Genomic DNA, 25289 nt, shown 5'->3' with positions numbered 1-25289 from the left:
TAACAGTAAAAAAAAGTCCAGTCCCCTTCATTCCCATTCACGACTGTCTGCTCTAAAACTTGATTATTCAATTGAGTGCGTGCACAGAAGCTCTGATCTAATTCGTATCCCTGGGCTAGAGCAGGAATAGATATGGGTGTGGTGGTGCAGCTCAAGGACATTAGATTGAGAGTTTGGATCTTCTTTTTCTAGTGAGGGTTATTTCTCAAAAGAGAATTCTTATTTTTCCATTTAAAGGGAGCTACTGAAAAAATATTTTATTTATATCTTTATTTTATTAATATCTTTATCATTATGACAGCAGTTAAAAGAATCTCCTCTAGGTACAATCCCAGCAGCAGTTAGTGCCACGAGTAGCCAGTTAACTCATTCCTGTGCTAAAGTGTAGCTGATAATACACATCAGCAGGTTTCTCTGCCTATGTCTGCGCAGAGCCTCAGAGTCCTTCCCAAAATCTTACCTGTAAAATAAAGACTTACAGGATAGCTGAGAAAATTGGGCCAGAAGATCAGCTGCAGACAGAAGCAGTTTCTTTAGTTAACAATTTTTTTGAAACACTGACTTCCTGGTTAGAAATGACTGATTACTATTCATTTGGGAAATAATAAAATAAAAGTGTCTTACTCAGATCAGATATCAGCTCTCTCCCTTACTCATCCATTTCTTGGGACAATGAGATACTGTTTCTCCAAGGAGTTGTGGTTTTCCTTCAGATCAGCTGAGTAAGTACGGTCAATTGTACAAGGATCAAATTAACTGTTGAACACTGACTTCTAAAATCATTGTTCAATGAACCCTTCCATTTCACTCAGCACCTCATCTTCCAGCAGATAAAACTGGAATCTTGTGGAAAATGACTTGTGTCTGTATTTCTGAAGAAGTCTGATCAGCACACTGACACCAACGTGGCTCCCACACCAGAGGGTTGTGCCACCATTCGAAGGGTCCTCAATGGGCAGGAGAAATGGGGTGGCAGGAACCTCAGGCACCTGGACAAAGGGAATAGCAAATTCCTGCACTCCCTGCACCAGCACAAGCTGGAGTTCAGTCGACTGAAAAGCAGAGAAGGAGCTGAGGGCAAGGTGAACATGAGTCAGCAATGGGCCTGTGCAGCAAAGGCCAGCAGCATCCTGGGCTCCATTGGGCAGGACACTGCCAGCAGGTCAGGGTAGGGGCTCCTTCCCCTCTGCTCAGTCTGGTGAGGCACATCTGGGATGCTTAGTCCAGTCCTGGGCAGATTACCCAGCTCTGGATTATTTACCAGGGAGGCTGCAGTATGGTGGAGGGAGCATGCCCCATGTCAGGAGAGGCTGACAGAGCTGGAGGTGTTCAGCCTGGACCTGAAAAGGCTTGGGGACTTTATCAATGTGGGTAAATATCTAATGTGGGTGGGGATTAAAGAAGATGAAATCAGACTCTTACCATTGTCCAGGGAATGGACGAAAGGCAATAAGCATCAATTGAAATCCCATAATTTAAATGTAAGAAGTAAAAAAACCCTGTCAAATGGTGTGGTTGAGCAGTGGAACAGGTTGCCTGGAGAGACTGTAGAGTTTCCAACTTTCGAGACACTCAGAATCTGATTTAACACTGATTGTACTGTTTTAGCAACCCCATGCTGAGGAGGGGGCTTGGATTGGGTCATCTCCAGAGGCAACCCCAACTATTCTGTGTTTTTGTGTGATTCTGTGATAGCAAATAGATTGCTCTGAATATAATTTTGTTCCAATAGAGTAAAATTAGCATTAGTGTCTGTCTTGCTTGATGTTTATTCTGAAAAACTTCTAAAAATTTTAAGCCTTCAAATTGTCTACTACTATGTATTTCAAATGACCTGTTAAATGATTTTTAAAAATGTTTCAACTGCTTTTAATTTCTTCTGAAATGGTGGAGGGGGCTCAGAGGAAACAGAGTCTTCCTCTTGCCCATCAAAAGTCACTTCCTGCTGAAATCCAGTGCCATGTTCATAGGCCAATCCAGTAATGGATATAGGGGTATAGAGAGCAAACCACAAGCTCCTGAACTGCAGGTAAAAGAGATATTACAGCAGCAGTAACTAACTGTTCAGTTTGTACAGTGAATAATAAACAGGGAAAAGAAGAATCTGGTCCAAATTTCAGATCTGGGATTACATTTTCAGAGATCTAAACTGAAATCCTGAATTTTGAGCACACTTGATAAAAAGTAATCCCAAGGAAAATATTTCAAAATGCAAAATCCCTGTCCAGAAAAGAACACTACCCTTTGATAAGGTGCCATCTTTCTCTCAGAGAGAATCATAGTTCCAAAAGCTGTTTTATTGCCATGTTTTGACATGTTATGGTAATCTGACAAATTTGGGATATATTTCTTAAAGGCCTACTTGTGGGAATTGTGTGTTTTGTTGGAACTGCAGCACTTATTAAAGAAAAATGTCTCAGCCCTTAAAATCTGTGGAAACTGAATAACTTGCAAATTGCATTGCAAGCCAACATTAATTTAATTTTGTTTAAATCAGATCTGAATGTTGAAAAAACACCCAAATCACTTGATACATTTGCCCTTATATAGTGATCCACCAGCCATGCAACCCTAGTGTAAAGCTCACAGACTTCAGCAAAAGGCATCTCTGTCAGAAACGTTTCCTTTCCCTCTTGTCGCTCCTTAGACTCCACAGATCTGCTATTTGTCACATTTCCTTCTCAGTATCTAACGAGCAGAGAGGCCTTGAAAACAGGTGTCCCAGACTCTGCTGCTGCCCCTCTGTGCTGCGACCACTGTCCTCCTGCTCCCTGTTGCAGGTGAGCTGTGAGCCAGTGCAACAAAAACTCATCTGCCAAACAAGAGGGTAACGCCTGCACTACAGGACTGACTCTTGCCTTCGGCACTGAGGGTTTCCAAGGCCAGATTCTGCCATGAGTTTTGATAATAAACGTGCTCATGGAGGGCTCCTACCACCACACGTCCATGGGGCAGTGTCTGCAATGCATCGGGGAACGGCGCTACAACTGGCAACGAGCTTTTCTTGGTTGCCTAAGCACAAAAAAAAAAAAAAAAAAAAAAAAAAAAAAAAAAGGAAAAAAATGAAAGAGGACTGGACGGCACAGTGCCCCACAGTGCGGACACTGGCGCTGAACGAACACCAGGGGGCAGCCGAGCCCCCGGCTCCCCCCGGCGCGGGCAGAGCCTTGGGAATGACTCCTCCGAAAGCTGCAGGAGCCTCTCGCCACAGCTCTCTCCCTGCAAAGAGAAGCCTCGCTTAGCTCGGTCTGCTGCGCAATCCAGCTTGGAAAGCACTGGCTTTTGTTTTCCTACTGCTGCAAGTTTGTCGGCTCTGCACGATATGTCTCTATCCTTAATACACAGGTAAAATACTAATACCTCGAAGGTAAATTGTTGATTTCCAATTAAAAAAATTAGGAAATGCAACTGCTTGACACATCTTGTGTATCTATAGGATCAATGCATGAAACTGATCATAGAAGGCAACAGAATTGCAGAATAGGTCAGGTAGGAGGGGACCACAGTGTTCATCTGTTCTAGCCTTGCTGCTCAAGCACGGTTTTCCTAGAACACAAGGCACAGGATTGTATCCAGAATGTTCTTGAATAATTCCAGTAAGGAGGTACCACAGCCTCTCTAGGAAATCTGTTCCAGTGCTTCATTTTTCTCAAAGCAAAGGAATTCTTTATATTCAGGTGGAATTTCCTGTGCATGTTTCTGTTCATTGTCTCTTGTCCTATTGCTCAGCACCACTGAGCAGAGCCTGGTCCATCCTCTGACCCCTCACTGCAGACACTGACAGACATTGATGAGGACTCCTCTCAGTCATCTCTCCTTGGGGTTAAAGAAGCCCAGCCCCCTCAACTGTTCCTTACAAGAGAGATGTTCCAGTCCCTTGATCACCTTTGTAGCTCTCTGCCAGACCTGCTCCAGGAGCTCCATGTATTTTTTTACCGACGAGCCCAGAACTGGGCACAGCACTCCAGATGAGGCTCACCTAGGCTGAGCAGAGGGGCAGGATCACTTCCCTAACCTGCTGCAATTCTCCTCCTAATGCACCCCAGGACACCATTGGCCCTCCTGGCCACAAGGGCCCTGCTGACTCATGGGCAGCTTGTTGTACAGCAGACCATCAGGTCCTTCGCCTTCTGCTTTCCAGCAGGTTGGCTCCAGCCTGTACAGGTGCCAGGGGTTGTTCCTCCCCAGGTGCAGGACACTGCACTTGCCTTTGTTGGACTTCAGACAATTCTCCTCTGCCCATCTCTCCAGCCTGCCAAGGTCCCTCTGAAGGGCTGCAGAGCCCTCTGGGGTATCAGCCACTGCTCCCAGCTTGGTGTCATCAGTGAACACCCCGAGGAAGCCTCTGCCCTTTCCAAGGACTGAGGTGAGACTGACTGGCTCCAGTTCCCTGTGTCTTCCTTCTTGCCTATTTTGAAGACTGGGTGACATTTGCTTTCTTCCAGCCCTCAGGAGCCTCTCCTGATCTCCATGACCTTTCAAAGATGATCATGAGCCCCCTGGCTATGGTGTCTGCCAGCTCCCTCAGCACTCGTGGATGCATCACGTCAGGGCCCATAAAAAATATGAATCACTTTTCACAGTTTAGTCTTGAACAAGTGACCCCGAACACTTGCCTCTTAAATAAACAAGATGGAGCAGCTAGAGAATGGAAAAGAATGCTGGAAACTTAGAGGGGAAAAAATTATTTTATAGCTTATTTTTTATAGCTTTATCATGCCAAAAACCATTTAAAGACATTTTACAGCAGATACTTCCACCCAATCCTTCTACAGTTCAAAAATATCAAATGTCACCATTCACTTACACCATCTTTTGACATGCTAGAGGACACTGGTAGTGATTCATAGGCACCAGTGTGAAAGCTGAGTTCTCCCAAGGCAAAGACATTTATGATTCATCCTGACTTGTGCAGCCTTTCTGGAAAAAATGGTTTATCTGCTACAAGTCACCTGAGTTGCTTGTTTTCAAGCAGTCAAAGAAACTTAATGAGAACATTGTGAAATACAGAATGAATAAAAAAAAATCAGAACACTTTTGACTTTACTAAGACTTCAAGTCCTCTAAACAAGAGAACCAGAAGTTCCTTCAAGGGTTTGCTTGCATCACATGCCTGCTTGTTAAACGGGAATAAGTGGCAGATGTTTGTAATAGAAAGAAAAAGGGTAGTGCCATGAAGATAGGGTGACAGACTTGTCTCCTGCCTTGTTTAGTTCAGCCATGACTGTTTTTGTGAGAGGAGGGTTGGTTGTCACCGGTTGTCACAGGTTGTCTCATCTTTGAGAGGGTTCAGAGGAGGGCTACAAGGATGATTGAGGGACAGGAGCATCTCTCTTATGAGGAAAGGCTGAGGAAGTTGGGCTTGTTCAGCCTTGAGAAGAGATGGCTGAGAGGGCTGGAGTCTCCTTCACCACAGACATTTGAGAGCCCTCTGGACACAATCCTGTGCCGTGTGCCCTGGGATGGCCCTGCTTGAGCAGGGAGGTTGGACCAGATGACCTGCTATGGGCCCTTCCAGCCTGACCCATCCTAGGACCCTGCGTGGTTTGTCTAAGGGTATCATTTGCATAAACATGATACAGAGAGAATCTTTATTTATTTGATTTTCTGTATATGGAAATAAAACCAGGTGAGAAAGATTGGGCACAGGGTACTTGTAACTTTATACTGACATCATTGCTATAAAAGTTGATGTTAAGTACAGTAAATGATCATATTGATGGCTCCAGTCCAGAATTAATCTAAAAGCACAGAAGAGGTGGAACTTCTTAAATTAATAGCATTACAGTCAATTCTTCAATACTTTCAACACTTTAAACACTCCAGCATTTCTTTTACTGAAATAAATATTTTATCCCCTTTCACGTATTAGTAATATATTATAGTAGTAACATACATTAGTAACATTTCTATTGCTAAAAGAAATACTTTTTTTATCCCCTTTTATGAATTAGTAGCATTTTATATTGTTTTCTCTAACACTTGAGATACATTTTCAAGTTCAGAATGAACACCATCATAGTTGGTTTCTTTTTTGTTCGACACTGTTTTCCAAATTGTACTTTTTTTTTTGTCAGTTTGCTATTTCTAACAAGGACTCATAAAGATACTGTATTGAAGTCCTGGGAACAATACAGGATTTTTTTAATGAAGACTTCCAGAGAAAAGATGATTTTAATGTTTCTATCTTCTTTAGCACACAGTGGGTTTTAAAGGGAAAGATAATGAGATCATGAGCAATTATATGAGTTCCTGAAACTATTGCCTCTGAATATATCTGTAAATAAAAGCACTGATACACATGTTGGGTTCTAATCTCTTCACTCTGCAGGTTCAGAACCCTTCTCACATTGCCACAGATCTGTGGTTCTTTTGTGGGTCTGAATCAATGCCAGCGTCCTCTCTGTGTCACAGAGCAGGGATAACATTGACCATTTCAATGTTAATGTTCTAATGGTGTTAAACCTCAAAGAAAATATTGACAAAGACATAGGTAAACATTGAGAAATTTCTTTCACAGCCTCACAGTGGAATCAGAGCTTTATGACCTCAGCTCCTGGTGCACAGGTTTACGTGGTGCAGTTCTATATAACCAGATCACCCCCTCCTTTATCTGCTTTTATGGCTCCACAGATGTCTTGCTCTTCCCTTGAAAAATCATCCTCCCAGGAGATACGGAGGAAGTTAGTGAGTTATTGATGGCACAAAGCTAATTGGGAAGACAACAGTCTTTCATTTTCTGGCTTCCTCTTGTTTGTCCTGATTGAGGCCCTCGTGCCTCAGCTGTCTCAGTGCCTGCAAACTGTTTCAAACAGTCCAGCAGCTCTGTCTTCCCAGGTCTTCTCTTTCATTGGTGTGAAATGAAGAGCCACAAACCAAAAGAAACCATAAAACATGGTTTCTTCAAAAGGCAGGATGCAGATATTGTAGTGAGGTTTGCCACGCATTGAGCCCCTTTTGGGGCCTACAGTGGAGACAGAGAAAAGATATCTGAGGCTCCCACAAGCTTGTTGAAATTAATAAGAATTTACCTAAGGGAAAATTGGTTTTCCTGAGAATATGTGACTCACTCTACTCTTGAAAACATAGGAAAAGGATGGAGCTGATGCATCTCTGCAGGGGCACTTGATGCTCAAATGTAACCATTTATTTTTGGAGTTGTCTGTTCATGTCTTGCAGAGCTTCTAAGAGCTGATAAGCTCAACGCTGCATTTCTCTGAACGGTGTTGATGATACATGTGCAACATTAAGAACAAAACCAACTATAAGCAGCATACTTGCCCATAGTCTCTCAATGTTCATTAATAATATTGCATTAGCAGATGCTTCATGTGGCTTAACATGTAACATAGTGGATGGATATAACAGTTTTCAGGACAGAGGAAGCACGGTATAAATACAGTATATTGCTTTCACAAACAGGTTTTCAAAACTTTGGCAGTACTATAAAAATAAGAATGAAGCTTCAAATTCAATTAAATACAAATAACTGGGTTTATACATTTACTGTACAATAATACCTGATAGTGCTTTGCAGAACTGAATTTGTTTACAATATTCTGTAAAGAGCAAATGCCATTTCAGTCAAAGCATGAAGAAAAATAGAGAAAAGAGAGATGCTACTTTAAGGTAAATGCTGTCATATCCAATGCCAAGATTTATATGGTCAACCAGCCATCAGATTCTTATGTTGGCCAAGTTAATTTTTTCAATTACAACATCAGAACTAAGAGGCCACTTTTTAAAGAAGGAAGAGATGACAGCTGTTTCCCATAGACATATTTTTAGGTACCTACACATGAATTTGCAAAGCAGCCTTAGGCAGACTTTCCTGACAAGCTCAGCCAGTACTTTCACTTCATTTATACAGAAGCAGCAGGATCCAGTACAAAATAATAACTTTACAGTAACGCTTTTAAACAATAGGCTTCAATGGTTTTTATATTCCAGTCATTTTTCACACTCAAATATGCTTTTGACAGCAGCTGGTAATTAACTGATCCTATTTAGCAGTACCACTAATAACAGAACTGTACCCTGCATGGCCTCTGACACCTGTTTGAATATCTTGCAGCTTTTGACTACTGGAGGGAACAATCCCCAACTTAAGACACTTGAAAACTGAGATAAATAAAAGCTTTCTTCCTAACTCTGTCTTTTTATATTACTTCAGTTTATCACATTCTTCATCCATTAACTTTCACAAATCAGTAATGAGGAGTTTCATAATGATTCCTGGTGCAGAGCATCAAAATACCGTGGCCACACACACCATCACATGTCACAGCATGTGAACACACTGTGTGGGGGGGTGTGTGTCCGAGGCATTAGGCAACCAGTTTTATCAAGTCTCCATTTCATAAAGCTCTGGAATTGCAACCGATCCAAGGAGGTAAGAGAGGAAGATGTGCCAGCAGTGTCAGCACAGCAACAGCACCAGTGCTACTGAAAGAAAACTCTCCCCTGGGGAGATTCCTTCCAACTGCTCCTTGCTGTCCTAGTCCACGTAACGAATGCAGAAAGCCACGAAGCAGCAGCCGATCAGTGCCACTGTGGATGCCGAAATCACGGTGACAGCACTGCCAGCAACACTGACCAGGAGCCCCAGGCCCACACCAAGAATGATCTGGGCCAGCTGGACCATGCAGGTCAGAGCAGCACAATCAATGCCCTTCCCTCGCTCCTGCTCCCCAGCTTGTTCCCCTTCCTGCAGCTTCAGGCTCTGCAAAGAAGCACAGAACAAATCCCAGAAAGGGGGACAGTGTCAGCAACATGCAGCTCTTGGCCATTGTTACACCCCCTAAGGACAGCAGGACAAGTCAAAGAGGTTACCCCAGAGATTTTACAAGTAATAGTGAGTTTTCCAAGCTTTCACTAAATTGTCCAGTTTTTCTCATCTGCACTTTACCCCTCTATTCCTTTTCTTAAGGAAGTAATTGAAAATTGACCAGAAAAATTCTACATTTTCTTCAAATTCAGGTCAATCTGAGCTCTGTCAAACTGCAATTTAACAGTACAGGTCATCCTGTAATGGATAATTTAGCTCTGTCTCATGGCTGAAGGAGCCATACTATCATATTATCAAAGAATCATCATAGAATCACAGAATGGTTTGTGTTGGAAGGAACCTTAAAAGTCATCTTCTTCCAATGCCCTTGTTGTGAGCAGGGACACTTTCCATTAGAGCAGGGTACTCAAAGGTATGTTCAGCCTGGCCTTAAAGATTTTCCAGGGATGGGACATCCAAAACTTCTCTGGACAATCTCATCCAGTGCCTCACCACCATTATAGTAAAGAATTTTTTCCTGATATCTAACCTAAATTCACTCTCTCCTAAATTTGAAGCCATTCTTGTTTGTCCTTTCACTATGTGCCCTTGTGAAAAACCCTCTCCACCTTTCTTGGAAGCTCCCTTCAAATACTGGAAAGCCACAATTATGTCAGTCTGAAGCCTTCTCTTCTCCAGGCTGAACAATCTCAATTCTCTCAGCCTTTCCTCAGAGGAGAGGTGCTCCAGCCCTATGAATGTTTTTGTGTCTCTGCTCTGGACTTTATCCAGCAGGTCCCTGTCCTTCCTGTACTGAGACCCCAGCTCTGGATGCGGAGCTCCAGATGGGTCTCACCAGAGCAGAGCAGAGGGGCAGAATCCCCTCCCTCCCCTGCTGCCCATGGGGCTCTGGATGCAGCCCAGGACACGTTTGGCTCTCTGGGCTGGGAGTGCCATGGCCAGGGCATGTCCAGCCTCTCACCCACCAGCACCCCCAAGTCCTTCAGGGCAGGGCTGCTCTGGGTCTGTTCATGCCCAGCCTGTGCTGATACTGGGGATTGCTCTGACCCAAGTGCAGCACCAGCACTTGGCCTTCTGAACCTCATGAGGTTCCTGTGGACCTCTCCTTGACCTTGTCCAGGTCCCTCTGGATGCCATCCTGTCAAACAACCTCAGCTTCGTGTCATCTGCAAACTTGCTGAGGGTGCACTCACTCCTTTCATCTATGTCTTTTAACAAGATATTGAATCACACTGATCCCAGTACAGACCCTTGAGGGCACTTGTCACTAAAGTCCATTTGGATTCTGAGTCATTCACCATGATCCTCTAGATGTGACCATCCAACCACTTTCTTATGTATTTAATGATGCACTCATAAAATCCATACTTTCAATTCAGAGGGAAGGATGTTGTGAGGAACAACGTCCAAAGGCTTTACAGCAGTGCTGATATGCCCCACACACATCACATAGGCAGGAACCTGAAGTTATGGCTCAAAGCACTTAAAGAAAATCAGTACTAAAATACAAATGTAATACTTCTATTGCTGAGCATGAAAGCAACCTGAAAACAAACATCTAGACTAGACTGCAGGTTACTAATCTGTTCTATCTGTTATGGTATACATTGCAGAGCAAAAGCCTTCATATATTATTCACAAGTGTCTTGCATATTAGCACCCCATGAGGCTGGTGGATCCCTGGAACAGGTTAACTAGAGAGGTTGTGGAGTCTCCATTCTTAGAATCATTCAAACCAGACCTTGGGCAACCAGGTTGCCCTCTTTGAGCAGGATCCGCGTGATCTCTGGGGGACCCCTCCTCCAGAAAGAAACTACTCTGTTTTATTGGGAAATTATGTGACAATTTACATATTTATTTTGTTCCTGTATAGCCTGTTAAATGGAGGAGGTTGTATTCCAACAACAAGAAGTTCCCACACTGTAGGCCAGTGGCACCACTGTGTTCTGGTATCCAAATTCTCTTAGCCATTAACATGCTTTTTGCTTTTTGCAAACCCTATTACCTTGCCTTTGAGCTACACAAAGCTCACAAGTACTGGAGACAAAAAGTCTCTTCCTAATCCAGTAGAAAAAAAATTGAATTTGGATCCTAGGGAACAGCAGCACAGAACAGGAGCTGAAATGGCAGCATTATAAAACACAGAACATGACTTTGGTAGAGTGCATAGTGGGGAAAAATATCTGCTCCCTGAAATGATATCTGTTCTGAAATGATAAAGTCCTAATTTTAGACACTTTTAAAATAAATTGTGCTTATTTTGCTGGGCTGTTCCCATGTGGCAGTAGTTTCAACCACAAATGCATGAATCTGTAAATGAATGCACTCTTGTGCTTAATGTTTGCTCTTTATTTTTTTCCTGTCTTGTACATTAGAGAAGATTTGAGCTAAGCCTCAACCCATTAATATAAAATCTAACAAAAATTATATATCATTTAACATCTGTCATAGCAAGTACCATACACCAAACAAGAAATAACTGGTTGTCTTACAAGTAACACATGAATATATTGGTTTTTAAAGTATAAAGTTCATGCACATTTTAGCATATTTTATTTCACTTCTGTCTTGGAACAGATAAAAATTTTGCATTTACTCCTGCTCTCTAAGTTGACTGACATGAGGTTAGAATTGAGATCTCACCCTAACCTGGGCTCATTCCCAGTCTTGTGTTTTGCGTTCAGAAAACATCATGATCGTTTTCTGTTGGAAGGAGCAAAGAAATTAACTGAAAAATTAGGAATCACATAAATGAAATATTTAATCACTTTGAGACATTCTCCTAGCATTCAGTAGAATAATTAAAGAGTTTTGTTGTGTTCATCATTCAGAGGGTGCTGGTGAAAGCTGTACAGAACAGTAGGACAATGTCTGGCACTTGATCTAGCCCTGTGCTTCTTTCAACTATATTTATGTGGTTTTCCAATGGTTCAACATTGCCCTTATTAGTTTCTTCAGATGTCCCAAGATATACTGAGAACTTTTCCTCATTTCTTCCAACTCTCCTTAATCTTTCTTTTTTCCAAGTTTTTGACTAACTTAGGAGACTTGAGAGAACTTTTCCATTAAAGAACTCAACACTTCACAATACATGAAGATCCTGCTGTGCCCAGTAACATGATACAAGGTGTGCAAATTTTTTCCAGATTTTCCTTGAAAACAGGATTTAAGGCCATGGAGGATAAAAACCCAATCACAGATATTTAGAAAGATAATGGGAATGTGGTATATGATTTAACGCTGAACTATATAAAGCTATTTCTACTCGAATGTCATTTGTTTATTAGCTAAGAGCTTTTGTAACACTTTGCAGTTAACTAAAAGTTCTGGCAGCCTTTACAGGCTTGTTATTAATCTCAGGCACTCAGAAGTCAAGTCCTCTGCTAATGTGGCTGAAAGGAAGGGTATAAGAAAGGTAGGACTTGAAGGCAACACAAGTGGAGCCCTGTTACCTGCTTACCGCCTGAACGTGCACTGTGATTTGCTTTGTTTCAGATGTGATGATAAATAATTATTTGTTTCACTGAAGGCATGTTTGGAGAGTTTCGAGCTGGGATGTTAACTCTCTCTGTCAGAAACTTCTCATTCGTATGTGTCATTCTTATTAGTCAAAAATTAGAACTAAAAGCTGCTCACCATTTCTATCCAGTTTACCCCCAAAACAGGTTGAACACACAGAGACAGATATAAACATAATGCTTCTTGAGACATTGCACTCACCTCTTCTTCCCTGTGGTACTCTGCAATGAGGTGGAATGGAACTGTGTACAGTGTGCTGGACATGACTCCAAAGAGTGAACAAAGAGCCAAAGTGGAATAGACATTGGGAAACAAGCCAATTAATCCAGTACCCAGTCCAAAAAATAGATATCCAATGAAATAAAGTCCCTTTAGTCCTATGTATGGCAGAAGGACTTTCTGCAAATCTGTGAAAAGAAAGCAAAAATGCTGATAAGATTAAAAAAAGATGTCAGGGAGTTCCTTTTAAGGCATTGTATTTTGTAAAATGCAATGAAGGAGATAATCTTAATGATTTTGGAAATTATCTCAGATTATTGTAAGTATAAACTTGCCAAAGAGTACTTGCTCACACCACCCAGAGCTCAACCTGCAGCTTGCACTGCAGCTGCACCCAGAGAAACTTGTGCTGAATAGATGTTCATGCACAGAAAGACCACACAGAAATGCCTGCAGTTAAGCTCCAAAGGTGAAAACATTTCCCTCAAGCCTCTTTAGATGCTCAAATCAACCCCCAAAATGCTACTTATTTGAGTTTTTGGATCACAAGTAATTTTTTTAATCCTTGGGTAAAGTTATGGTGAAATCTAGCTGGGGAGCTGTGCCAGCATGTTTATACATAATTTTGTAGAGCAAGATTCAAGCTCCTGGCAAGACTTTCTGCATGGGCAATGCAAATGGGGAGAGGCCACCTTTGAGAGCCTACAGCTAAGTATTGCTAAGTGAAAGAGCACCTGAGAATTTGGTGTGGCAGTTAATTTCAGAATGATTTTCAGTGTTCAGAGTCAGTTCATGTGCAGAGCAATGTCTTACTCCCAAAGTGACCCCTCAGCATGTGGTCAGGAACTGTTTGTGCTAAGATATGAGTTTCTAACAATGCTGAGTCCTTAAAGCTTTAATGTAGAAAAAAATCCAGGTAATTTGGCATCCCCTTATGGTTTTTAAACAATGGCAAACAGCAAAGCCAGTGTTGGAGTTCATTCATGGGTACTTACAAGAATAGACTGATGAAGAAATTGCATTGATGCACAGTCCCCAGCATCCCATTTCTACTCCAGTTTTGTAGGTAAGGTAAAGGGTGGAGTTGTGAGGTGCGTAAGGATTACCATGGTACACAACCTGAAAAAGACCACAAGAGTCACAGAAGGCAGGGATGGCTGCATATAGGGATTGCCTCCTTCTTATGGGCACAGGGCCCCATCCCTGGTAGGGAGCACTCGAGGAATCTGTTAAGCAGTGTTGTAACCACCCATTTATAATTCTCCAGGTATCACACTACATCTCCTGGACTATAACATGCCAGGCTCCGCCTCATTTTTTACCCTCTGCCTTTTCCTGGACTGTCTGCTTTACATTGACTCGTTTGCTCTTTTATCCTTTGAGTGTCTCACTTCCAACTCACTTTCTCTCTCCACTTCTGCCTTCTTACCTTGGCCTTTCTTTCCCTAATTTATCTACAATTTTTTTTTTCTGTTTTTTCTTTCAGGTTTACCTGAACACTAATTTTCCCACACAGTTATTGTCTTACCTTTCTAGACAAGCAAAACTTTTTTCTTTCAGTTGTTCATCTACACTGCAAGGAAAAAACCCTCCCTCTTGCCTTGCCTACAAAGACAAAAAAGGCAAGGAAATGGGAGTACTGTGTGGAAACCACAGAAGAGCAGGGAGTGGCAGTGAGAGATTTGTGCCAGGAGCATACTAATACTCTGGAAGAAGGAAGGCAGACACATCCATATAGGCAAGAATCACTGTCAAGAACATACAGTCCCTTGGAATGGCATGGAAAAGGCACCACTGGGTATTGTGAAGGCAAACAGTTGCTGAGAAGATGGATTCAGGGCAGACAAATGCAAGAAGATAAAACTTTCTGCTACCAAGTAGCTCCCTGTGTGCAAAGAGCTGCATGGCCTGAGGCCAGGGAGGCTGCAGTACAGGTGAGGGGCTTTGTGCGGATGCTGCAAACACACCACGACAAGGCCAGCTGTATCCAAACACCACCCCAGGTAGAAAACCTGCCCATCTGGGAGCAGCTCCGAAGCCAAAGCAGAAAATGGATGTGTTTTAACCAGTTCTAAGAGCTTCACTTGGAACAGTTAGATACAAATAGGCTTACAAATACTAAAGGTTTTCCCCAATGATTTCACAGACAGGCTTGAAACAAGGGCCTGACCTTAATTAGCTGGTTTACGAAACTATTGTTGAGCCATCCAGATATAAATTACTCTGACGCCAATGTAATTTCCTCAGGATAGTAACACCATTTCATTTCTTTTTGATGGAGGAAGAGATGCTACAAGGAAGGAGTAGTGAGATGATTTTAGGCTTTACCTGCCCCATGAAATCTGTGAAGAAGAGCATGTTGGACAGGAAAGCCATCCATCCAAAGAGGTGGCTCACACACAGCCAGCGATAGTGGGATGGCATGCTTAAAAGTGTCTTCAAGAGTGATTTAAGGGTCATCTTCCTTTTTTCCTAAAAGCAAATATTCAAGAATAATACAGTATTATTGTCCTGAAGGCTAATGAAATAGCTGACAGAAAATGAAGAAGGCCTTAGTAGTACCTTTTCATTTCATAAACTTCTGAAGTCTTTTTTTTTTTCGCTAGGAAGGGTTGCTTGGGTACTGAGTTTCCTTCAATTTATAAAATTCACAGAAACTATCGAAGAGATGGAGTATACCAGCAGGAATGTAACATTTCTTGCTGTTATAATCAGTAGGACAATTATTTGTAGAATTATACAGAAATGTTCTGCCAAAGCATACTCAGAGAGTTAAAAAAATCCCATATGAACCAACAACAGAAACAACCAAAACCAAAAGTTATTTCTTTATAGGGACTATCAGCTTTACACTGAAAATTTAGAGCTGAAACAGAAAAAAGTTATGCTCAAAATACTTCCTGGAAATTAAAATGTGTCAGTTGTGGTTTTCTGAGCATTTCTGAGACCTTATTCCCTTTCCATTCTGTGAACTAAATTCTCTAGGGAATTTCTTTTTCTAAGGAAACTTCTACCTCTTCAGGCATATCATGAGATTTCCACTAGGCACTGTCCTTGAAGCAGGGAAGTTTGAAGCATGTGAAGCATGAACCTTGAATCATGTGGTTCACCATGGTGGCACACACAGAATGTGAGCTCCAGCATCTGAACACCTCATACCATGGGGGAAATAATTCATTTCACAATCAAAACTTACTAGGTGCTGGTTAACACTGCTGAGGAAAATCAAATTTTCTCACCACTTTTAGTACCCCATGTTATCTCTCTCCTTGTCTCAGCCCTGTGCCCCAAAACTTTCTTTTCTAGTCACATTTATCAGATCATTTGTATTTTTTTTAAGCTACTGTAATTGTGCTTGATATCAGGTATTTTTGACACATAATTCTTCCTGTATTAAAGCTCCCGCATGGTTCACTGCTATTAACAAAAAGAAAAAAAAAAAAAAAAGAAAAAGAAAGAAAGAAAAAAAAGATACTATTTTAACTGTGCATGATGGAAAACTTCCAATTTTCCCTCATAGTATTTGAAGACAACAGTATTGGGAGTGATAGTATGGGAAGATATATATATAAAATGTGGAAAAACTGCAAAAGTTATGCTAATTACTGGAATTTTCTGGACTGGATCTTGTCTTCAATTTGCTGTAAGATGTCATTTTTTCCTTTCTTATTTCAGTGTTGTACTTTTCACAATTCCACTTTCCTTTGAACTAGGCTATGCTACAAATTACTCTATGAATAATCACCACATATAAAGTTGGAAAATACTTTGCTTCACTGTGAGGTTTTTAATCCTCATAGGAATGCCAAAATTCAAGTTGCTGACTTCCATTTGGACTGTATATTGTCCAAATCCCTTGGAATTTCTCTTGGCATCACTGTCTTTTTTAAACAGGGTAAGCTTTATATTCTTCCACAATTATAAAAAGAAAGCAAACAAAAAAAAAAAAAATCCAGATTGACTCACTAGTGTTATTTCAAGGATAATTACTATTGTTTGATTTGGCTTAATTTAGTTTGCAGTTCTTCCACGCTGCTTTTTAAAATAACCTTTCTAATCAAAGTTTTAAGATGAGGTCATGGAACTACAAAAGACACTGCAGTGATTACAAACAATAATTTGACAGCTAGATAAAAATGCTTTCTTTCTATTTAGATATTCCAGAGAGTGGAAATGGAAACCAAAAATGCCTAATGCACACATTCAAAACATACCAGCACACAAACTGCATGCTAATTTAAATAATGTGCTAAAGTTTGGTTCTGTTTAAGCGCCTTATCCTTCAAAAGCTCACAATACCAAATAATCTCTACAAAATCACTACAACTCAGGGCATAAGACAATAAGAATATAGAGGAAGAAATATGACTTGGATTTTGTGGCAGTGGGCCCTGAATAATTTGGCACCATTCAAAAGAATACAAGGCTAATTGCTTTGGGTGTCTGTTCATACTGTAACAGGTCAAATCTCGTTAATAATCATGTTAGCTATTAGCATGTGAGAGCATAGGCCTTAATTGAGAAGAAATATAGCAATGATGCCTGCAATTTAAAAAAGAGACAGAAAAACAGGAAGCCAAACCATTTCTTCAAGGAAGTGATTATGTTAATGAATGAAGTCAGCAAACATGTGCCACAGGAGACAGATCATTAAAGCAGTGAGTGTCTAGAATTCATACACACAAAGAAATGCACATCAAAGAAACATGAAACTGATCAAAGCACTGGGGGACTCTAGCAGGCTGCCCAACCTGGTCAGGCAGGAGGCCACTGGCACAGGCTTGCCCACAGAGGACACCACAGCTTCTCCTCTGGTGTCAGACATGGATCTCCATGTTACTCATGGAACTGACTCCATGGAAGTATTTCTTTCCAAGGCAGAGACTACCTCAAACCACAGTCTGCTACCCCTCCTTTCACTGCATCACTCTCTCATCTTCATTTGCCTTCTTTTTTTTTAGAGCCTACATGGTCCAAGCAAAAGATGATGCTCAGCATCTCTAACAATTCGGAGGGTGCTTAGAGTGAACAGGGCTGGTGAAGGATGCTGGCTGCCCAAGTTGGCCTGCAGTGGAGAAGTTTAGACAGCATCACAGTGCTCTTGTCAGATTCTCCCCACAACTGTTGCCTTGCTGTCTGCCCCACTCTGTGTTAGCCTGGCATTCTCATCAGGCAATGCTCATTTCATGTCTTGCATCTGGTGTTATAATATTTTTCTTCTGGTTAGAAATACCAAGTGCTCTTATAAAACAAATTACAAATTGTAAAAGATAATAAATCCCTTTTATTTATAGATTAAACAAGAGTATTTCTTTCTTACTTATGACCATTTGCACATTCTTAGGTTGTTTAACCTGATTTATCAAACATTTGTATCAGTGTATCGAGGATGGATAATATGCATAATGCTAGGAAATCAAAAATGAAATCAAAATGAGAAGCAATTGAGTCACCACTATTATACTTTGTTATACTTTGCTTACCTAGGGTACCGTGAGATAAACATGAGGATTTCTAGCAATAAAAATCATCAACCAAACAGTAAAAATGATCACCTGTTTCCTAGACCATGCTAGAAGTGGGGTCCCTAGATACTTTTTTGGTAGATTTACCTCTTCTTCTGTGTCTAAGGTTGTAGAAATCTCTCATAAAAACGCTTCAGAAACAAAATAACAGTGAGGATTTAAAAGTACTACATTTTCATGTAGAAACCTACATCAAAGTTTAACGGTCTGTAGTCTTTGTCCACATTTTTATGCTAGTTATATCAAGACTTAAGGACAAAGTAGATCCTATTTACAAAATTCACATGAGGAGGACGTCATGAGACTGACATGGAGCATATAGCTGAGCTAGATTCTCCCTCATCCCTGCCATCCCTCTTGCTGGCAATACTTTCTAAAAAAACAAAGAAAAAGAAAAAAAAAGAAAAAAAAGAAAAAAAGAAAAGAAAAAAAAAAAAAAAAAGGCAAGCAAGCAGGCTTTCTCCTGTCTCTGTATCCTGGTGAAGGGTTCGAGTGTGAAAGAACTCCATTACAAACGATAGCATTAGCTAATTAAGGAGTCTCCAAGGATGCAAAAATACGTCCCATAAAATCATCTCTGCACTCACCTCTGTGCGTGATGCGACTGCGCATTTCCCTGGCTTGGCTGCAGCCTTGACTTCGGTACATGTTGATTTTAAGTAACCATTCTTAATTTCCTCCTCTATGGAGTTGTATTTATGGGGTTCAGTCACTTCCAACAAGAACTTTGCCTCTTCGTTTTCATATCTGAGTGGGACTTCAGGAATACTGCACAGATGTAGGGTAAGGCAAATTATGAAAACCAAGGCTGCGAAGAAGAAAATCACCTGGAATTCTGATGCCAGGGTGTATCCTAGTATAGTTTTACCCCAATCCACAGCACCTGTAAGGTAACCCAGGGCTCCTCCCAAACCTAAAATGGTGAGGGAAAAAAGAGGGAAAAAAAAGTCTACCAGCATTGATAAAATAAACAAAGAGTACATAATACCCTCAATATGTCATGCCCTCTAGAAATGATGGAATAATCACTCTTCAGATATTTTTCACAAGAAATAGGAATAGCGAGCTAATCACATATATGAGCAGCTACTAAAACATCTCTTGAAAAATCTCTTCAGATTTGTCAGGCAGAGTTCTCCAGAAACTGACTGACCATACAGCAACATAGGTCCATCTCTTTTTTTGACTCTTTGAAGCTCTATTTTCTTTGAAATGGTAAATAATACAAGTAAAGCTAAATAAAATCCTACAAAACATTTATGTAGTTTTCTTTTTTTATTTTCACAGAACAAACATTTTTTAAATTTTATTGAGATTATCTATAGTTTAGAATTTGTAAAATGTATTTTATTTAGCTTAGTCCAAACAGAAATACTGCCTCCATGTGAAATTTATAAAAAATTAAATAAACCCAAAGGCATTGTTTTGTACTTATACAAATCCAAGTACCACACCACTTGGAAAAGAAAATAGAAAGGAACAAATATAAGTGTGTAATCCCATTTACTAATTTTCTCAGAAGAGGTAGACTAAAGGGTAAAATGAGAATGCTAGTTTGTGTCCTGAAGCTAATAAATCCAGTTTTCAGCCAGTTTGGGCTTCTTACAATTTCTTCTGATTGTTATAAGTGCACACAGAGATGCACAGGAACATGCCCTCTGTTACATTCAGTACAGAGCTCTGGTAGGGGTGGCACCTCTGCAGAGTCCTGACACCTTCTTAACGAAGTGGCTCTGGAGGATGGATGGTTGGGAGTTCCATAGGATAGGCACTTGCCAAGATCATGGAAGCATTTCTACCCTTCTGCTTAGGAGAACTGATAATGGTGTACAGCAAAGACCCACATCTCAAAAACTAACAATACCTGCACTTGCTTCCCCAACAAAACGTGGGATTTTGATTTCATTCTGGGCTTTCTGTACTTTCTTTGCCTCCTGGGTCTGATTATGGCCCTCCTTCATTGTGTCCTATGGCATTTCACAAGGGACTGTATCCTTGCTTGTTCTCATAAAAAACAATTATGCTAATAACCTTTTAACAAAAATCTACATATTTTCAGTGTATGTTTGCAGAGAGAATGTTTGACATTTGAGGATGTCTTTGTATGCTTTGCATGTTTTGAAAAAGAAGCATCATGATATTGGAATGCAGCCTGAATGCTGAGATGTTGGCAGTCCTTCTTCCACTTGAGTAAGTGGCCATGGGTTTCATAACTGCAAAGCTCTCAAGTTTCACGTTCAAACTCTAAACTGAAGGCAAACTGGAGAGTAAAATCAGGGAGGGAGGGAGGGAGGGAGGGAGGGAGGGAGGGAGGGAGGGAGGGAGGGAGGGAGGGAGGGAGGGAGGGAGGGAGGGAGGGAGGGAGGGAGGGAGGGAGGGAGGGAGGGAGGGAGGAAGGAAGGAAGGAAGGAAGGAAGGAAGGAAGGAAGGAAGGAAGGAAGGAAGGAAGGAAGGAAGGAAGGAAGGAAGGAAGGAAGGAAGGAAGGAAGGAAGGAAGGAAGGAAGGAAGGAAGGAAGGAAGGAAGGAAGGAAGGAAGGAAGGAAGGAAGGAAGGAAGGAAGGAAGGAAGGAAGGAAGGAAGGAAGGAAGGAAGGAAGGAAGGAAGGAAGGAAGGAAGGAAGGAAGGAAGGAAGGAAGGAAGGAAGGAAGGAAGGAAGGAAGGAAGGAAGGAAGGAAGGAAGGAAGGAAGGAAGGAAGGAAGGAAGGAAGGAAGGAAGGAAGGAAGGAAGGAAGGAAGGAAGGAAGGAAGGAAGGAAGGAAGGAAGGAAGGAAGGAAGGAAGGAAGGAAGGAAGGAAGGAAGGAAGGAAGGAAGGAAGGAAGGAAGGAAGGAAGGAAGGAAGGAAGGAAGGAAGGAAGGAAGGAAGGAAGGAAGGAAGGAAGGAAGGAAGGAAGGAAGGAAGGAAGGAAGGAAGGAAGGAAGGAAGGAAGGAAGGAAGGAAGGAAGGAAGGAAGGAAGGAACTAAAATGATAAAAAGAAATAATATCTAAAACAGAACTGGGAAAGAAATGGGAAGATTGCTGTCTGTGTCCAATAGGGATAAAACAGGGAATGATAAACTTAAACTGTAGGGAATGGATATTAATATTACAGTTTAGGGAAAACTAACACCAAGGTAAATGAACTACTGGAGAAGACTGCCTTGGGAGACTGTAGAACTCCAGTCAAGGGAGGATTTCAACACCAGACCAGGGAACTTTCAGTTAGGAAGGGTTAAGATATTGATGAAATTGCTGTAGAAGGCACAAGATGCTGCACCAAGTCACACACTTTATCCCAGTCTTATTTCATGTTATTTGTCCCATATCCCTTTTCACAGCTCTGTACACTGCATCAGCTAAATCTGTAGCTTCAAACTCGGAGACTTTTTAGTATAATCAAAAAAAAAAATTGCAACCAGAGTTATGCTGAATATACATAGGAACTCACGCCCCTCTCTAGCCAAACAAGTGATGCTTTAACATTTTATCTGTCTGTTTCTAATGGGTAATACAGATTTCATACAGATTTCCCATGTGGCTTTAAGTTTCCCTCATAATCTGTGTTCCTGGACACGGGTATTTCATGTGTCCAAAATTGGCCTGTTTTCAGTACCTACTACACTTTGCTCCCTGAACAGAGTAACTGCTACTGAGTCTACATCTCTTTGCTCCTGGTGGGGGCTCAGTAGCCACAAAAATCTGCTCTAACAAAGATTACATGACTTCTCATGTAGTCTGCTTTCCATCTAGTGCTTTCACAAGGACTACTCTCACACGTGGCAGGAGGTTCCTCCTGGGTCACGTCACAGGTACCCAACTTAGGTGTCTTTCCTGTGCATTTCCTCAACAGAGGGCTCACATTGTACCAATGATATCATAGAATCAATGTTCAGGGGTTGGAATAGACCTTAGAGATCATCCCATACCACCCACCCTGCCACTGGCAGGGACACCTCCCGCTAGACCAGGCTGCTCAAGCCTCATTCAACCTGGCCTGGAACATTGACAGGGTTGGGCATCCAATAACTTCCCTGAACAACATATAACAGTGTGTCACCACCCTCACAGGGAAGAATTTCTTCCTAACATCCAGCTTAAATTTCCCCTCATCTTCCTAAAGAAGAGTCCCTTTCCAGCTTTCCTGTGGCCCCCTTTCAGACACTGGAAGATTCCTATGAGATTTCCCCACAACCTCTCATCTCCAGGCTGAACAGCCCCAACTTTCTCAGCCTGTCTTCATAGGGGAGGTGCTCCAGTCCCCTCATCAACTTAGTGGCCTTTCTTTGGACTTGTTCCAACAGTTTTGTGTCCTTCTGTAACTCGGCAACATTCCAAAACTGTACAAAGGCAAATGAAGCTGTTAACTTTATTTGCAGGAACTTGAACTGAACTGCTTGGACCTATTTTGTGGGAGTTGTGAATTTCTGCATTTTACCCAGAATTCCTTTTCTATACAGCACATACTGGAGCAGCACTGAAGAATGGAGATCAGTTAGGTTGTGCAGCTCTTCTTCTGCGTCACACAGAACAAGACAAAAATGTTATTTTTATCTGCAATAGCAATGAAACAAGCTACATCCAATAATTTTTGCCTCAGCAAAAACTTGGAAAAGTTTGTTCAGAAAAACTGAAGACTACCTCACTTTTTAAAATAACTAATTAATCTTAAATCATGTCTGTGTTGCTGTAATTGTTTGTGCCTGCAGCCTTCTTCAGAATTCTTGTAGAGCAATCACAAATTGCTATTCTCTGGAGTAGTGAAAACCAAGCAACAAAAGTCTCGTGACTGAAGTGCAGGATCAGATGATCAGTTCATTCAAGATTAGAAACACAGTGACAATAAAATCCATGCAATTACCTTCCCCTCTTTTGAGAGGTAGGGAGAAAAAGAAGAGATCAGTGTACCTGTAAAGAGGGCATGGTAATGCAGACCCTTCTCTTTATCCTGATGAGAGCAGACATCAAATAAATACGCTTTGATGGGACCATCAACAAAATCGGCTGCAAAATCAAAAAGTACTACTCCCAGCATAGTAATGATTATTGCCCACATCCGCTGCTTTTCTCTCTCATCGATGAAAGCTAGAAAAAGAAAAACAACCTCATTCTGACAGCAACAGTGCCATGTTCTGCAAAACCACATTTAGTCTTTCCTGATACCTCAAAATCTAAACAATGACTGGTTATGCCAGAGAGTCCAGTGACACCAAAATCTCATCAGAGAAGCAGGAGAGCTGAGTCTGTGTAGTGCTGAGCTGGGTTAGGTTGATTTACTGCCTTGAGTCAGCACATGCTCAGAATGCTTCATGCACCACAACCAAGAGCATCACTATCCTTAATCTATTCCTTTACAACTTCAAGGCATGCTCTGGTAGCCTAACACATGCATTTTGTAGTATTTTTGTTTATTGTCTTTGTCCCACCCTTATATTGTTTTAGATAATCAAGAGTTGACTGCAACATCTCTTTCTGGGTCAATGAAATCAAGTATATTCAACATCAATAATATTGAGGAAGAGAGAATAAATCAATCCATAAAACACATACTTCCCCCATCTGCCTAGTCAGCAACAACTTTCTATCAAGACTTTAAGAAAATATACCCCAAGCTAAAATGTAAAAATAGGGACGTCACTCTTATTTGGTTTGCATGTTTCATCTGCAACAGGGTTTCCAAGCAGTTAAGGATTTTTGTTTTTCACCAGCACAGTCCTGAGTCAAGCCAGTGCTGCAATAATTAAAGGCAAGTATTTTGAATACTAATCCATCTAAAATAGGGATGGAATAGGGATTCAGTTTGGACATGTATTACATCACAAAAACAATACTATCATTTAAGCTAACAAGGTAGATCTTGGCTTATAAAAACTTCCATGACCTAAGCAAATCTTTACCTCTAGGAGCTTATCAGGCAACCAAACCAACACACAACAGACTGCAATCGTATGCGCAAACTACAGAATACTACACACAGGGTACATAACATGCAGCGTTAGGATTGAATACACAAAGATTACAGTGCTCCCCAGCTCCTTCAGTGCACCTGAGTCACATGATATCAAATTTTAACAGTGCATGTTAAGAACGAAAAGGGGAGCCCCTCTCCTTTTTCTGATTCGAAAGGCTAGGATGAGCTCCTCACTCACCTGAGATCATCACGTCCCCATTGAGGTACAAAGCCATGCCTAACAGCATTATGATGCCTAGACCCAGAATGTAAGGTCGCCTCCTGCCCCAGCTACAGGTGCAGTGATCACTGGCTGAACCTACCACGGGCTGCAGCACGAAGCCCAGGATAGGGCTGATGAGCCACACGAGGCTGTAGAGGTTCTTGGGCAGCCCTACACTGAGCAGCACGGGTGTGACAAAGGCGGCCTCCACGGCATAGCAGAATTCCCGGCCGAACATGGCCATGCTGTGCATGATCAGCCGTCCCACCGCTCGCCTCCTTGGCACCACTGCTCCAGTCCTCATCACTGGCTGCTGCCTTGGAGCTTCCTCCTTCTCTCTGGTGCCATCCACGTCGGCCTTGGCCACATGCGGAAGAGGCCCATGGAAGCTCTCTTTGGTCATAGCTCCGGCTGCGAGCAGTGCCGTGGCGAGCTGGTGCTGCCGGCTCCGGCTGACATGGGGCCCAGATCATATGCCGGGTGGGATCGGTCTGTGCTGGGGGAGGGACTCACATATTTTCATGGCTCTGCGATCACAAGTTATGCCAGGAAGGGGGCGGGGTGTGTTCACATTAGCAGATCTGAGCTTTTGGGCGTCTGCACTGCTCCCGACTATCCACAACTAAGGAATTACTGTTTACGCATGAAGCACACATATAATGGGAACATACATCACATGGTCCGGGCACAGGATTAGCCTGACACAAAGCTGTTCCTCTCTTTTCAAGATCTTGCTGTAAGACAGCAGTGACACCAGGAACTTAGTCCTCATCTTTCAATTCAGCAAACATGAGCATCAGACCATTCCCTTCTGACTTACCTGGGAGGAAAAATCTGTATCTATTCAGAAAAGGATTTCAATGCGCTTCATAAGGATGAGTAAGTGAACCTATCCCATTGCCCTTGAATGTTAAAGGCAGATATAAAGCTTGACAGAAATCGGTCAAGCAGCAACTCATGAATACTTTTTTGTATGTGTTGTGTAATACCCTCAAAAGAATGAATAATTTCTTGATTTCTGAAAACAGTATCAGAATTAGTGTGAGGTGAATTTTTTTAAAAGTCTTACTTGCCAGGGGAAGGCCTTA

General features: G+C 41.7%; 1 protein-coding gene across 1 annotated transcript; it reads right to left on the bottom strand.

Annotated features, from left to right (window-relative positions):
- Positions 1 to 5864: 5864 nt before the first annotated feature.
- SLC45A2 (solute carrier family 45 member 2) lies at positions 5865 to 24650 on the bottom strand. Its single transcript, XM_083884448.1, has 7 exons — positions 24178 to 24650; positions 22937 to 23113; positions 18639 to 18964; positions 14855 to 14998; positions 13522 to 13645; positions 12509 to 12714; positions 5865 to 8722 (listed from the first exon to the last, which is right to left on the bottom strand). Exons 1-7 carry the CDS (start codon positions 24602 to 24604, stop codon positions 8498 to 8500), a joined length of 1629 nt encoding a protein of 542 aa, XP_083740574.1. The 5' UTR covers positions 24605 to 24650; the 3' UTR covers positions 5865 to 8497.
- Between the last annotated feature and the right edge of the window lie 639 nt (positions 24651 to 25289).

This window comes from Zosterops lateralis (genome assembly GCF_965231275.1).
Source record: "Zosterops lateralis genome assembly, chromosome: Z".
NCBI lineage: Eukaryota > Metazoa > Chordata > Aves > Passeriformes > Zosteropidae > Zosterops > Zosterops lateralis.
This window is presented reverse-complemented; position numbering and strand designations above follow the sequence as displayed.